This window comes from Osmerus mordax, chromosome 17 (assembly GCF_038355195.1).
Source record: "Osmerus mordax isolate fOsmMor3 chromosome 17, fOsmMor3.pri, whole genome shotgun sequence".
In the NCBI taxonomy this organism is placed as follows: domain Eukaryota; kingdom Metazoa; phylum Chordata; class Actinopteri; order Osmeriformes; family Osmeridae; genus Osmerus; species Osmerus mordax.
The window spans coordinates 5,467,628-5,483,612 of NC_090066.1; the positions used below are offsets into that span (position 1 = coordinate 5,467,628).

General features: G+C 44.0%; 2 protein-coding genes across 5 annotated transcripts in view; one reads left to right on the forward strand and one right to left on the reverse strand.

The window, feature by feature from the left end:
- The first annotated feature begins 495 nt into the window (after nucleotides 1-495).
- Nucleotides 496-4,701, forward strand: LOC136960190 (endoplasmic reticulum-Golgi intermediate compartment protein 2-like). Of its 2 annotated transcripts, none has more exons than XM_067254566.1 (14): nucleotides 496-628; nucleotides 988-1,132; nucleotides 1,248-1,356; nucleotides 1,458-1,504; nucleotides 1,596-1,663; nucleotides 1,793-1,833; nucleotides 1,948-2,049; nucleotides 2,167-2,262; nucleotides 2,388-2,443; nucleotides 2,665-2,763; nucleotides 3,242-3,339; nucleotides 3,644-3,806; nucleotides 3,996-4,075; nucleotides 4,184-4,701. In XM_067254566.1, exons 2-14 carry the CDS (start codon nucleotides 1,027-1,029, stop codon nucleotides 4,250-4,252), a joined length of 1,134 nt encoding a protein of 377 aa, XP_067110667.1. In that variant the 5' UTR covers nucleotides 496-628; nucleotides 988-1,026; the 3' UTR covers nucleotides 4,253-4,701. The 2 variants fall into 2 exon arrangements, with proteins under 2 accessions (XP_067110667.1, XP_067110668.1); XM_067254567.1 differs by lacking the exon at nucleotides 496-628 and adding an exon at nucleotides 642-726.
- Nucleotides 4,702-5,228: 527 nt separating this feature from the next.
- Nucleotides 5,229-15,985, reverse strand: part of si:dkey-97m3.1 (fatty acyl-CoA reductase 1) — a 35,172-nt gene continuing 24,415 nt past the window's right edge. Inside the window, exons 3-13 of one of the 3 annotated variants that reach the window (XR_010878813.1) lie at nucleotides 15,380-15,555; nucleotides 12,427-12,606; nucleotides 11,958-12,135; nucleotides 10,306-10,350; nucleotides 9,979-10,097; nucleotides 9,676-9,743; nucleotides 8,227-8,398; nucleotides 7,760-7,889; nucleotides 7,480-7,607; nucleotides 6,894-7,241; nucleotides 5,229-5,709 (exon numbers count right to left, since the gene is read on the reverse strand). Coding sequence is in view for 2 of the 3 variants with exons in the window: in XM_067254443.1 (XP_067110544.1) it covers nucleotides 7,079-7,241; nucleotides 7,480-7,607; nucleotides 7,760-7,889; nucleotides 8,227-8,398; nucleotides 9,676-9,743; nucleotides 9,979-10,097; nucleotides 10,306-10,350; nucleotides 11,958-12,135; nucleotides 12,427-12,606; nucleotides 15,380-15,555 (1,359 nt within the window). In the remaining variant the exon portion in view is untranslated. Of the gene's footprint in view, nucleotides 7,242-7,479; nucleotides 7,608-7,759; nucleotides 7,890-8,226; nucleotides 8,399-9,675; nucleotides 9,744-9,978; nucleotides 10,098-10,305; nucleotides 10,351-11,957; nucleotides 12,136-12,426; nucleotides 12,607-15,379; nucleotides 15,556-15,985 lie in introns of all 3 variants that reach the window. The other 2 variants (XM_067254444.1, XM_067254443.1) reach the window with 2 other exon arrangements.

Consider the following 15,985-nt stretch of genomic DNA (forward strand, 5'->3'; position numbering starts at 1 on the left):
ACGCCCATCTGTGCTGCTTTGCAGACACATCGGCCTAATGCATTCAGGATATGAAGGGCTGACTTACTGAACATACTACAGATCATTCAGTTGTTTTCAATACATAAAAAAAAACTAAAAATAACTCGAATCTATACAATAACTATCAGAGCATTGAATCCGATATTCCAATGTTGGCAAGGGTTGCAACCAAATTACTTCTACCATGATTATTAGTTGTGTCGCTACCACTCATTAGGCCTAATATTTGGTTATATTGCAAAGCTCTATACCCGCCTCGGTATTGCTTGGCATCTTCCCTATGGTTTCAAGACAGACAGCTCGACACCTTAACACAGTGTAGCCAACGCTTTGTGAACTGAAATCCACAGAGGATAAACCTATTTTCATTGATTCCACGTTTTCATGGATGTATAGCTCCACCTGGTGGATAAAGGGGAACACTTCACCCCCTGCAATCTCGTCAACAACTGGCGCAGGCGCAGTGAAGATAATACTGTCAAAAATAAGGAAGAATCTTATTACGTTAAAGCGTGTTCATATTCTGTTCTTGTGGTTTTGTTTAATGAACCCTTATAGGTTTAATGAGCAAGGCCTAAGTAATAGATTTCTAAACGTATTAACGCAGGTAGGAACAGTGCGAAAGACAGTGAATGACTGAATGTGATGAGGTGCTTGGGAATGGATGGTGATTTAGAAATTAAATGTGATGGACCGCCTCAACTGGTCAGTTTCAATATAATTTAATTGTATTTCTGCATTAGGCTCCTGTCATTTGCTGTTGAAATGTAGCGATGATCGTTGTCTTGACAGTTTTAGGAATTGCTTTCTCGAGTCGATATGCATGCACTGTATACTGTATACAGTGACCATGGTTGGGCATAGTTTTGGGGTCGGAAGTAAAACGTAAATTTACAGAAACAAATGAGAGTGCCAATGTCACCACGCCAACACTTGTGCTTGTAACTGATGGTGCATGTGTTTCAGTTTACCCATGAGCAAGGGAGGAGGTAAACAGTCGCGAGGATGAGGCGTTTGTCGAAAAAGAAGGCTCTGAGCCTGGTGAAGGAGTTGGATGCTTTTCCAAAGATCCCGGAAAGCTATGTAGAGACAACTGCTACCGGGGGAACAGGTGCATATTACAGTCGCTACTTGGTTATTATCACAGAATTGTATGCTACTGCATCGAGTAGCATTCAGTTTGCCATTATCCTGAATGACTGAATGTTAATTATTGTCCTCTGCAGTGTCTTTGATAGCATTCACTGCCATGGCACTGCTTGTCTTCTTTGAGTTTTTTGTCTACCGAGAAACCTGGATGAAGTATGACTATGAAGTTGATAAGGATTTTTCCAGGTATGTCTAAAGGTTAACGTATTTATTGCGGTATAGTGTCTGTCTAGACTTCAAAGTTAGCCTACGTTTTGATCATAACACTTATCTTTTGGTATCCACAGCAAAATGAGAATAAACATAGATATCACCGTTGCCATGAAATGTCAGCGTAAGTTTTCAACCTGCAAAAGTACAGTTTTGGCATACATCTTTGAAATATTATGGATACATTTGAGATAAATTTATTATGATGCTTTCAGATGTGGGTGCAGACATTCTGGATCTGGCAGAAACCATGATCACATCTAATGGTCTTCGCTATGAACCTGTAAGTGGATCAAGCCTATAGAAACGTCCTCTTCAAATAAATTACTCAGATCTGCATACTTGTGTTAAACAGCACCCTACATATTCAACTTTAAAACCCATAGTATCTATTAATTTTTTATAATTGTAGGTGATTTTTGAGCTGTCTCCACAACAAAGACTGTGGCACAGGTACAAACTTTCCTCAGGCAGCTTTCACAGTAATATGCTCTTACCTGTGCAGGTAGCTTCTGAACTGTACAATCTTGTTTTGTTTCGAGTGTCTGACTTGCTTCTGGTCCTCAGGACTCTGCTGCTGGTCCAGAACAACCTGAGAGAGGAGCATGCCCTTCAGGAGGTCCTGTACAAGAGTGTCCTGAAGGGATCCCCCACTGCCCTGACCCCCCGGTCAGTATGGGTGTTATGTTGCCTCAACAATACCCTTCTGCATGGTGGGATTACAATGTAATTCAAGCAAGTATGTTGTAATAACAAGGAGTGTGTATTGTGTGTGTGTGTGCTTAGGGAACACAACCCCACAGAGCCTCTCAGTGCTTGTAGGATCCATGGGCATGTTTATGTCAACAAAGTAGCAGGGAACTTCCATGTCACAGTGGGAAAGTAAGTCTGACCCAACAGTAGGTAAATAGTCTAGTTACAGCCATGTTTATACAATGTTGTACATTACTACTCTGTGCTGTTGCTTTTGGTGACTACTCATAGTCCTGGTTTGCTGTCTTTGTCAGGCCTATCCATCATCCTCGTGGACATGCACACATAGCTGCCTTTGTCAGCCATGATAGTAAGTTATCCTACCACTCACTTGTCATAGCCATAAAAACTTTCTGTCAATTTTCTGTAAAATAAATAGTAATGCGGTTATGCACAGACTTATATTTTTTTGTCTTTTTGATGCAAAACACTTACAAGGTTAATTAAGGTTATTGTCAGAATTTAAAGTGTCTCTGTAAAATAGAGGCATTCAGTGTTCATCCCTAGTTGTCTTTCCCCATTGCCATGCAGCATACAATTTCTCCCATCGGATAGACCATCTGTCTTTTGGTGAGGAGATCCCAGGCATCATCAATCCTCTGGACGGCACAGAGAAAATCACAGATAACAGTAAGTTACTGCTCCTCCATGAAACCTGTATAAATGATGGAGTGTGTCTTTATGTGTCCTTTTACACTGTACCAGTGCATTGTTGTTTGCTTTGGAGGGACTCTATTTGCTGTTATACTTTGCTGTAAATATATTTCCATAATCTCTGACTGAATGTCCTGCCACAATAAGGATGAAACTATTTGCTATTTTGTTACCCATTTGAATTGGACTAGTGCATGTATAGCTTTATTACAGCAGACATGAAAGTCTTTTAGATTATTTTTGGGAAATAATCCTACACTTCAACTGCATACGTTTTGGAGCAAAGCCTTTGTTTTAATTTAGATATGCCTAAAATAAACATATTTTACTGTACAAATTTAGTTCATTTAGAAATTCTACAGTTCATGCGGATTAAATGCTTTGCATAGTATATATCCTTCTTTTGTTGTGTTTGTGCATTGTGTATTTAAGATTGATATTGTTGTGATTCCAGATAACCATATGTTCCAGTACTTTATCACAGTAGTTCCCACCAAGCTCCACACATCCAAGGTGTCTGCAGACACACACCAGTTCTCTGTGACTGAGCGGGTTAGTCCTCCTGTGTTCCCTCTTACTTTTCCGGCATTTAGATAAAGTGGTGATTAAAAAAGTTATGGTTTATGAAAAGCCTGAAAAGGAAGTCAATTCAAATGACCGCCACAATCCTAGCTCGATCGATGTGGCAACCACTGCGATGTCATGACGTTTCATCAGCACAGTCTTTGAATCCTAGAGGGGAATTGCCTTGAACTCCCCCTGCTGGGTGCACAGTGTCAGTGCATCTTTTGCATCAGGACCAATATCACTGGCAGACAGTAAAGTGCACATGAAACAGAAGCTGTGTTGTCCTCAGGAGAGGGTGATAAACCATGCGGCGGGCAGCCACGGCGTGTCTGGTATTTTCGTCAAGTACGACACCAGTTCTCTGATGGTGACGGTTAGCGAGCAGCACATGCCACTCTGGCAGTTCCTGGTACGACTATGTGGCATCATCGGGGGCATATTCTCCACCACAGGTAACTCTTGGTCCACCCTCTACTTTCTATACTAGTATGAACCATCAAAAATATCTTGATAATTCAGACTTAATGAATCTAATATAGTATAAGATGGGTCTTACACAATGATGTTCCCACACTCATTTTGGTGACATAATGGTAAAAAAAGAAAAGTAGCCTAATTCCTTTCTATGTGTCTTCCTTCAGGAATGCTCCATGGACTGGTTGGTTTCTGCTTTGATGTGATTGGCTGTCGCCTCAAACTGGGTTCATACAGACCCAGGGAGGTACCAAGAAAAAAACTCGATCTGGCAGTGACTTGAGAATCTTTGAGTGAATCCCTGTCTTCCTGGTGTTGCTAATGTTACAGTACACTGTGTTTTATTTGTTTCCAGGCTCCATACCCAGGCTGCCAGATAAATAACCATGCACCTCTCCTATCAGACGACACTGCAAGCGAGTAACCAGCCTGAGCTGTAACCTGGGCCTCCTGTCCCCTGCTCTGGGGAACCTGGGCCTTCTGTCCCCTGCTCTCAGGACATACAGGAAGTACCAAAGCACAAGAATGTTCAACTGACAGACTTTCATACAGCTTCTGTAGACCCCATTATCTATGTTTTATTTTGCAATTAAAGGACAGCTGCTAATTTTGTATGTTTTATTTTACCAATTAAGACGAAAATGAAAATTGTTTCTTGAAATGAATATCTTGGGGCTGTAAACGTCAGGTGTTATTATTCTTTGTTCCAAGTCATTGAGCATTTTAATTACAGTGCACTGATATGGAAACAAGCTGTCTACAATGTTACACTTTCATATTTGCATTTTGACTGCCTAGGTATTTTGCAGTATTTGTTTTGGGTTTGTAGTTGTATATAAAATTACTTATTTCTCACATTAAATACATTTGTCTTGCTTGGTGTTGAAATTTTTCTAATCTGTTCGATAAAGTTCCATGTGCAACAGAAAAAGGGTGAGTTTATTTCCAGTTTATTACTGAAGTGATGTTGTTCATATACACTATACACCAGTCCACAGGTAAGGTGTTTTTTACTTTTATTCAGCCACAGTTTTAAAGAGATTCTACAGCTACACATCAACATGTGAATGCTGACCTAAAAAGAAAACTATAAAAATAAGCATGAGGATGATAGTTGACTGCTGTTGAAGTTGTATAAATAACTAGCCTACATTGTGGCCCCAAGATGTCCTTTGATAACATTGTCAATGTGGAGTATTTAATGTCTTCTTTTTGTCAAAAGGTTTGTAGGCCAGCTGCACTCTGCACCTGGTAAACCACCACTTACCCCAGGTTGTAATTTATTCAGAATTTTGAATTATGATTAAGACAATATGGTGTACAAACTGGAACCCTCTCTTGGTATGTTCTTGGACAGTCTTGATCTCAGAAACTGAACAGTTTGATGAAGTTACATACAGTTACTGCTGGTTTTTCCCTTTATAAGACATTGGAAGTGTTTACAAACAAACAGCTTTCCGTCCTTAGTTTGCATTAAAAAAAGACAAACTATTGCACATAATAGGACAGGATAATGGAGCATAATGGATAGCACACTAGTATGTTTGATCTCTTAGATTTTATTAAAGTTTTGCCAAGCAGACTTAAATGAAGTGCTTTCAGAGCCAGAGACATAGGGTGACTGGACATTTTGCAAATGGTATTAGAAAAACATTTATGAGACAAAAATCATAGCGCAGGTGTGGCTGTTAGGAAGTGTCAGTCCACCTCTGCTTTTAGAATCCAAAAGCATGTACACCACTTTTTTGTCAACAGGACACACACATAAGAACAAACTTCACTAACAAGCAGGATGTTATGTTGATCCCTTTCTGATGCTACTTCATACTTAAGATCCATAGCATGATAATTGGGTTGGATGGGTGGGGTCATGGTCCCTTCCTGAAATCAGGAAAGAACAGTCACCATGTTTGCACCCGAAAACTAGCTTAGCATACAAAAATGTAGTATTTCATTTCTGAAGATGGGTTTTGGGTTATCTTTCTCAATTTGTTTTCACTTCAATATATCAATTAGTCTGCCAAGAGTCGATACATCAAATGTACAAAGACTGTGCATACATTTCTTCATCTGTTTTATGAAAACTGGTCTGCTGTCACGCTAACACTTGTGGTAGATTTTTTGGGAAGCTCTCTGGTAGAACAGACAAGCTCCTAACGGAATGACACACTTTGTCTTTTTGGTAGGTACAATATATAAGAATAATATATAACTTAAAATATTTACAGTAAATATGCACAAAACTGTGTTTTAGCGTAATTATGTATAGTCCCTCACCATGAACAGCCTTTATAAGACTAGCCTTTGTTTGATGCAATAATTTAAAAAGATGAAAAAGTAGTTACCCTAGCCTCAGTAGAAACTTCTGTACAAACAGGCAAAAGGTGAATGAGCATCAAAACAAACAAGGAGTCCAACACTGTACGTTAAATAACATACTGATATATCAGTATTGATAGTAGTTCATTACAACCATCAACAGTAAGACACTGGACCTGGCCATGTCTTTGTAGTGTTACAGTTGCTGTCTACTGTACATTTAGATTTAGGGCCAACAACTAACTGTTGATATCTAAAATGTTGAAATGGCATTGCCTACAGCCTGTTAGTGTGTGTCTTAAACAGGCAGTACATACGGGCAAATTAATACTTGCCCAAAATCACCCATCTTTAGAAAAGAGAGACCATGGATATTTTAAGATTTCACACCATTAATGATTCATGTACAGAAAGTGCCCAATTGTGGAGCACTGACTAATTTCAAGTATGCAAAAATAAGAAAAAAACTAAAATCATCACAATTTCCAAGGCAATATATCATGAGAGGACAGGCAATGTGACAATAAACGTGGAGAAAGCAGAAGAAAAGAAGAAAAGTATAGGATATTGTAATGGATCTTTAGTTGCATATATAATCAGTATAGGTATAAATATAAGTATAAAAATAATAAATTTGATGTGGAGTCACTTGGCTTTGTATGAACTACTGGGGTTTTGATGAATGAACAGTGCAGAATCTGATTTTTGGTTGTTGAAATGAATACATTCCATGGCTAATAATATACCTCTTTCCCTCCTAATACTTCAAACTCCATTTACTCCTCTTCTGTCCCCCTTGTTTTACCACCTACACTCAGAAGGTCATCTTGGTTGGACTGGGGGTGGCGTTTGCTGCAGGGGGGGGGGGGGGGGGGGAGGGGGCAGAGAGGGGCCGAAAGGTGCTGTCTTGTTGGCTGTTGCTGCCGGTCAGTTAGTTGGTGAGAGTACTAGAGGCTCGGAAGTAGGAGAGGAACTTGAAACAGAGGCTGACGACAAAGTACCAGATGTTGCGGGCCATCTGGGAGCGGGCGATGAACACCCTCCAGAAAAAGACCAGCACCAGGGTGTTGAAAGTGTAGCGGATATTCCTCAACCTTGGAGAGAGAGAGGGAGAGAGGGAGAGGAGGAGATGTGTCAGGGGGGAGAGGCAGTCAGAGATGTATAGGGAGAGAGTCATAGTGAGAGAAGTTGACATACAGGACAAATATTGAAGGCTTGATAATCACATGATCACCATCCTGCATTGAAAAAAAAGGCTCATTTCCCTTTCTCTAATCCTTCATGTAAGTATATTTGCTGAAGTGCTTTGGTACATGTTTGTAATTGACTTACTTCCTCAGGTGCTGTCTGGCAGCAGGGATATCTGACATGTCTTCATTCAGAACGTACTTTTTAGTGCCGATACAGTAGTTCTCAATGTACTCTGGCCAGTTCAGCTGGCGGACGTCAAAGTTGAACGTCTGCAGGAGCGAGTAAGGAAATTCACAGAAGGAGGTTTATATGCTGAGACAGAATGGTGATCATACATACCATCTACAAATCCACCTCGAACACTGTGAGGGAAGCTGGATTAGTTCACAGCTCGTAGCCCTAGCGGTGAGTGGCAGCTTACCTTCCTGTCCTCCGGGCTGAGTTGACTCATCAACATGTTCATATTGTCGGAGTTCCACTCCCAGTCCTGACTGCTGAAGTACTCCAGCAGTCCGATGGCCTTGTGGAGCCGGTTGAATATGCGCATCATCCTGGCCAGGGAGGGAAGCAGACATGGAGGGGGTTATGTAGTGTAGAACATTTCAAGTGCTCATTTAGCAGACGCTTTCATCCAAAACGACATACAGAGGGGAGGATTTAAACCTGCAATATTTTGACCTGCAATGAAATGCTCTACCACTGAACCATTTCCCACCCGCCCAATACACAACATGTTCTGATCCATTTTATAGTAATTAAGCTAAACGTAGTCTTAAATTCCAGAACCATGGTTGTGCTCTGATAGAGATGACTAGTGGGAGCTTATATGGGGTGGTTCTTGTGGCCATCCTGCGCTCTGCCTGTGTGTCCTGAGTATTAAGGTCTCACTGTGGCTTCTGTCCAGACAGGCGCAGGTAGAAGTCGTAGATGAGGGCAGGGAACTTGTGGCTGACTAGGATCCAGTACTGGTTGATCAGGTAGTTGGAGGTGATGTTGGCGTTGGGCCTCCGGAAGGCCTGCTCCAGAGGGTTCCTCTTGAACGTGGACATCACATGGTGCTCTTGGGAGGAGCACAGAACAATATTAGGATGAATGTGAGTGAAGCACTGATCCTATCTTCTGATATAAAGTCATAAATATCAGTCAATAACACAGTTTTCTGCTATTCCTGCACTGACATAGTGATGGAGCAAAAGCAATTTCAGGGCTATCTCAGATCTTCAGCTATTTCAGGGTTAATAAAGGACAGAGATCACAGAGATGTAGAACAAAGGGCCTGGGTCCAGTTTCCTTTAGCTTTTGCTCCTTATAGAATTACAATTATGAACACATTTAGACCAGTATATATCACTGCTAAACCCTCCTCCAGTGGTCTGGAATCTGTGCGACCTAACGCCTTACATCACAGCCGACCCAGTCCTCCGCATTTCCATGGTAACAATGCAGCCAGCGGCTCAGTTGATCAGACTCAAGGTGACAGACCAGATGTGCCCTGGCTGGCTCACAGGCTATGCTAACAGCACCACCGCTAATCGCTAACGAAAAGCCTCCACACCCCAGTTGCCATGGAGATAGCAGTGGACCACGACTAAACCAAACTGTTGCTGCACCGCCCACAAAGCTTTGCTAGGGGTGCGGCACCAAGTCAGATGTTGGCTGGCTGCATCTGTTACACCACACCAACGATCTGTATAGGTAACCCGAATGCCTATGATTACATTTAACCCAACCCTGTGAACATCTTTGTCCACCATTACCCCTCTTGGCCCCATTATTAGCTTGATTCCTAGCCCTCTATGTGGGCCAGTGAGATTAGCGAGCACCGTGCCTGTTTCATAACAGTCAGAGAGAGTGATGAGGCCTAATCCCGAAGCTAGCCATCTGGAGACAATTTCCAGGGTGAAAGGATCAGATTTCCTAATCTGATAGACCGGGGAGTTTAATCTGAGGCTGCCCGACGCCTGTGGCCATCTAATCTACAATCTCCTCGCTGACCGCTGAGGTATACATGACTGAACAATAGCTAACAATGATTGTTGGAGCACTGATATTGGTCCATATTCATGACTCATGTATGACCCTGAAGACCAGTTACACAACACTCTTCGGCAAATATGATGATTCATGCAATACGGTAACAGATATAGCCACATGCAAACAATGCTCCAGTGAAAAACATTTAAGTCTCCCACTCTCTGCTAAGGCCAAACCATACCACGGCTGTTTATTAATGGTGACTTCATGATGTCATAGAAACATTCTCGCTGAAATGTCTTGCAGGGGGTTCTATGTGTCTTGCTCATCCCTGCCACCAGATGGCAGACAAAGAAAACCTACCGATCTCTCCCCAGTGGAAAGGGTTGATGCCTCCTGTTGTGCAGTTGTACACCAGGGCTGACTTGGGTCTAGAGGATAGAGAGAGAAGAGGTCACTGCATGGCTGTGATAAGAATTCCTCCCCCAAATATTTCCACACCACAACCGCACCACTTACTCTATTATATAACCCCAAGTATGGGAGGCATTATGGAAGATTTCCAGAGTGTGGAAAAAGTCACGAAGGGGGGGGAGGGGGCTGCTGGTTAGTTTATTTGATTTTGTGTGTGGGTTCAATCATAGTCCACCTTCAGGGAGTGTTAACCTGTGCACTGCCGTGTACCAGCCAGCTGCCAAGGTCAAGTTGATGACCACGTCCACAGGGATGAGGTCTGCCACGGCGTCGTTGTTGGCTCTCATGGTGCGCAGGATTCCCTTCCCTGCCTGCAGGACAGGACGACACAGGACCACACAGGCTTACAACCAGCAGAAGGCCTTATACTGTGGGGAGGTGTTTCTTAAATGAGACCTTTAAGAGGTTTAAATTATTTTATTTTTTTCTTCGGTTCCAGATTGGTTATGGTGGGATTAGATACCACTCCCAGAAGAGGCAGGTGGATACTAGTATACGGATGATCGACTAAAATCATACCGCAATGAAGACTCCACTTGGTCCGTTGAAATTGTCGATCCAGCCCTGAGTGAGAAGAGAGAGGAACGTGTTTGAGTGATGGGAGAAGTGGGAGCTCCTCATGCGCTTCCTCGAGCCCTGCCCTGACACAAGGGACAAGGGCATGGAGCTCCAGTGCTCAGAGCAGCAGTGGTGAGGCTGGTGAGAGTGTGCTGAGTCAGCATGGAGATGGAGGCCGGGTGGGTAGTAACACAGGGTCAACGTCAATTACGTGTCATAAAAAAATTGCATTACAAAATGAATAGGAGTGCTGGTAATAGACTGTGCTGATGTGTGGGTATGTAGCTCAGGTTAATGCAGGGGCCAGATAGCTCTGGTCTTAACAGACACTCGTGTGGTAAACAGAGCCGTCTTCCGTTCTGCAGTCAACTGCCAATCAGATTGCTTTCTTAAAGAGAAAGAGGGAGCCAATAAATCTGTGAAACCTGATAGGGGATTTGTTAATGACCTTTTAGCACTTAGTGGGATACTGAAGTACTGGGGATTGAAGTAGCGTAAATCTCACACACACACACACACACACACACACACACACACACAAACACAAACACAAATAGGGTTGCAGTGTCCCTGCCAGACCAGGCCAGTCAGAGCCAAGGTACCCTCACACAACTCCTGGCTCAGGAGCTACAGGTGTACAAACACAAGCCGATATAAAGGATAAAGAAAGGGGTTGTCTATTGTGTTCATCTATGACTTTACATCTTTCCTTTAAGGCTTCCAGGTGCCAAAAGATATTTGGCAGGAGAGAAAGATAATAATCACCACTTATGCTAAGTGAAGACTTAAATGCTTAACTGGATAGAATTTAATGCTGAGATGTTGTAAAACCGGTAAAGGTTAATCTTAGTATGGAGAGCCCCATCAGCACTGCACCTGCTGGTCTTCTTCACTAGCATTCAGCTGAACTTTCCAAAATTCTTTATTGACCTTCTGTGGGGACACTCAGGGACTATTGAGTTTCGGGAATACCTCCCTCCATCTCAGATGCTAGGGTCAGTCTAGATTACCCTCTGAGAAGCAGGCTGAATGGACAGATGAACAAACATATTTTATACCCCAAATACTAATCCTGACCCAGGCCTTGTGAAGCCTTCAGCCCTGAGCCGCTTAGGATCCAGACAGGAGTGGTATTGACCAGTGTAATGTTACAGCGACCAATAGCTTGTTTCTATCTGTTTCCAATAACAACAGAATATGATGGATGTGAACAGGCAGGCTGAACACTAGCCCTAGGGCTTTTACTGAAATGTGACACTGTTTCAATAATGATAGCGTCATACATCAACAGGCTGGAACATCATGACAACATTACACATGACAGTATGCCATTTTTTGGCTGTCGAAAGGTTATAGTCAAAATGGTCAAAGGATGTTTTTATTCAGAGCATGAAAGTAATAGTATGGTATGTTTTGTATTCATGTCCCGTTTGTAGAGACATTCAATAGTCAAGAGGAGAACATTCTGGGCAGAAGTACTGCATTCAGTCCTGAACATGCTCAAGCATCCACACAGCATAAACTGAACAAACAGTGACAGTCGACATTGGAGTGTCTGACCCACGACCCCCCGCTTATGCTGCTCCTCTGCCCAGGTAAGAGGTAACACTCACAGGGAAAGGCTCCTGCCAGCTGGCCCCCACTATGGAGGGCCTGATAATGCCAATGTTGAGCTTGTCACTCTCCTGCTGGACCACACACTCGGCCAGGGCCTTGGTGTAGGTGTAGGTGTTGGGACGGTCCCCTATGAGGCGAGGGGTGATATCACGCACAATACTGTCATCCATCCACCTGCAGACACAGCACAAGAGGACACGTGGATGTTACTGGACGACAGACAGACAGACAGGGAGATGTACTGTACACGTCAGCTAATGTCCTCCTTATCTGTCGGTGCATGGTGTGAACAGAGCTGTCTGACAATCCTCCTTGACCTCCATAATCCTCTCCAGCAACACTGCATGGTTCCAAAAAATCGATTTCTTAAGTCGGAAATCAAATCTCGGTCCCGTCCCTGAATGGATGAGAGGAGAAGGAGCCCACATGGATCCCTACCTCAAGTAGAAATGAGGCTGTACTCACTCCAGGGACTCAATGAGCTTCTTGGGCTCGACAGGCGGGGGGTAGATGACCTCGTCGATGTGCCTGCGGTTGCAGTTTGCATAGGCGGTGGAGATGTGGATGAAGGCCTCCAGGTGCTGCATCTGCTTGGCCAGAGACAGGAGCTTCTGAGTGGCGATCACATTCAGCTGCAGGGCGTGCCTGGCAGAGATGAGGAAGACACAATAAAGCTCCCAGGGAATGTGTGTGGGGCCTGTGTTGTGTGTAAGCTTATATGTGTGTGTGTGTGTGCGTGTCTGTGTGAGAGAGAGAGAGAGAGAGAGAGAGAGAGAGAGAGAGAGAGAGAGAGAGAGAGAGAGAGAGAGAGAGAGAGAGAGAGAGAGAGAGAGAGAGAGAGAGAAAGAGACAAAGTGTGCGATTATGTGTGTACAAATGTTTGCCTTTTCAACAAGGAGCATTTGCAGACTTCGGATTTATTTTCTCACCACAGGAAGCATAATGAGATACATCAGACACAAACCAGTTATAGACAGAATGAGATGGAGAGAGGAGAAGTAAAGAGAGAAGGAGAGAGGAAGAGAGGGAGAGAGGGAGAGAGGGAGAGAGGGAGAAAGGGAGAGAGAGGGATTTAATGAATTAAATGACATATAATTACAGATAGTGAAAGAGAGAAAGGATGAGAAGAACTAGCAACTTCTGACGGACACACTCGCATCATCAGTGATACCACTTACACCATGTCATGCTTACGTGATGTGCTCCAATTCCACAATAAGCACTGCGCCATGCAAGCCTTTGCTTTGTCTACCAACACAAACAAATCTCCAAATAGCATACCACATCCGTCCATGACACACCTAGAAGGAGGATTGTGACAACCATAGTGACATAAGGAGAGAATGTTGCCTAGGGATGAAACCAGACTGACTGTTAGGTCATGTCACCCAGACGCCCATGGGGGACAGACAGTGCTGCTCAGACAGAGGCAGTCAGTGTGTGTGTGTGTGTGTGTGTTTGTGTGTGAGAGAGAGAGAGCGAGAGAATGTGTGACGGTTGATGGGTCCATAGGCATAAATCAGTTTCGGTTTGGCGGCATCATGTGGCCCTGTAGAGACAGCTTTGGGGAGGCTTGCGGTCGTGACAGTCAGTGTCACCGTGAGGAGAAGGTTCCGGTCTGAGGGTCCAGCTAACTCTGGAGAAACATCACTGTGACTGTGGTACCTACTTACCCCTTCTAGCTGTTTCCTTTTCCGGGCTGTTCCAAGCCTGTGACTCATACCCAAACTGACGCTGTGTTGTCTTTATTTGGGTGACAGACGGCTGCTAGCGGTTAGCGGGAAAAACGCTACCACGGCTATCAGTACTTTGGCGCTAGCCTTGCGGTTCTTGATAGTGATTGAGGGTTGCAGGACCGGTCTGAGGTGTGCCTGCAGCTATTTGAAGTGCTCTGCTCTCTGTCCCACAGCTTCAGCGAGAACACTGTCATCTGATTTATGCCCCTGCCCTCCCTAACAAGGTTGTTGCCTGGAACACTGAGAGTTATGAGTCTCAACCAAGAATGGAGGGAGGGAGAGAAGGAAAGAGTGTGACAGAAAAAGGAAGAGAAAGAGAGAGAGAGAGAGAGAGAGAGAGAGAGAGAGAGAGAGAGAAAATAGCCAGAAAGGAATGAAACTTGAGAAGGCGATACAACGAGAATATGCTGCTAGTCGGGTGGGAACCATTCAGATTACAGGGAGGCAAACTGAGCTGTTAGTCCAGTTTAGACATCCATCTGCAGCCCCTTCCTGCTCCCAGACGGACATCACACTCTCTCCGTCTCACTCCCTCTCTCTGTCTCCCAGATGCACCGACACCTGACCGCAGACAGAGCTGTCACCAGCCTGATCCCACAGAAGCCCTTCACCCCGGAGTAGAAATCAGACAAGTCACTCTCTCGCTTCAGCAGGCTGCAAGCTGAGGGATGTACGGTGTCTCAGTCTTAATTGCACAGCCTAAACATAGTTCCTCTCTTTTTCCATCTATCGGTGTCTCTTTCTCATCGATGGACGTGTCTCTGTTCTATAGGTCACAACACCATGCCACTACGCCAGTCACATTCTACTTTGCGTAATCTGCTGCATGACATCGCAATAATACGACTTGAAATCTATAACTGGATGCCGTCACATTCTTTTCGTTGGTGTAAGAGGAACGATCCAAGCCCATACCGGCGTGTATCAGAATGTGCCCCACATAGCTGAACAACACCACAGTCACAGTAATGGTCTACTAGCCCGGGACTGCACCCGCCAGAAAATGCCAGTACATATTCCCCTTCAACATATCGACAGACTGCTGTCCTCGGGAATGTTCAGTTGCAGCAGCAAGACCCAGGGCGACAGGCCTAGATGACACTGATGCACACTGCCTCAGTTTGATGACATCATCGAGTGTACTGAAACGTGTCGTGCGACAGACAATACGAAGAGTTTCGACGATACTCGGTAAGTTAAGAACCAATTTGGGAAAATGTTCACCAGTTTTATTCTGTGTCACAGTTTTGGTGTCTGGATCCTGTATTCATCATGGGTTCATTGTAAAAGCTCTTTGTGTTTAGTCATCCTTTTCCAGAACCAGAATGTTTTACAAATATAAAACAAATCTATTGTGATGTCAGTTCTTTCTCAACATCCTCCTTCCATTTATTCTACATCAGAACAAAAACATCCTGTAGAAGACTCTGCTCAGTGGCCCTTCCTGCTATCTGAGACAATGAGCAAATAATACCCGGTCTTTCTGAGTACACACCATCAAGCGTAGCCCAGACAAAGGCCATGGCATCACAGCTTATATGCAGACTGGAGACCCCAGTCTCTACTGTGGGGAGGCTGGAATGTGCCAGGGGACACCTATGGTGTATAAACTAATTGTTTGTGAACGTGTGTGTCGATGTGTGTGTTTGAGAATGGGTGTTTACGTGTGTGTGTGTTCTCACTTGAGAGGCTCGTCGAAGCGGATGGTGGCGGCGCAGTGGAAGACGACGTTGATGCAGGCAGTGAGCTTCTCCACGTCCTCGGGACTGATGGCCAGGCCAGGCTGTGTCAGCTCACTGCTGATGGGAACTATCTTCTGGTGGAAGTCTGGGTTGTCCTCCCGGACACGGTCAAACAGCTGAAGGAGACATCACACACACACACACACACATGTGCACACACACCCACACACACGCACACACACACACACACACACACACACACACACACACACACACACACACACACACACAGAGTCAAAGATCTGCATGTAGGATCACATTTTTACACACACGTACTAACACACAAAGACATATGCACATACAAACTATAAATAAGCTCATAAACCACTGATTTGTTCAGCTATTGATCCACATTTCTTTTGTCACTTAGGCTGCAAGTCAATCAATGTTGTGCGTAGACAACACACTTTGTGCAGTAGCCAACCCTGATGTCAGTTTAATTGATGTCCACAAGTGTTAGTCAGGTCCTATGCAAACTCATTCATTTGTAAAAGAGTAACAGCAGCCAAATAAACACATTGGAGATAAGGTCATATTGTGTGAAGT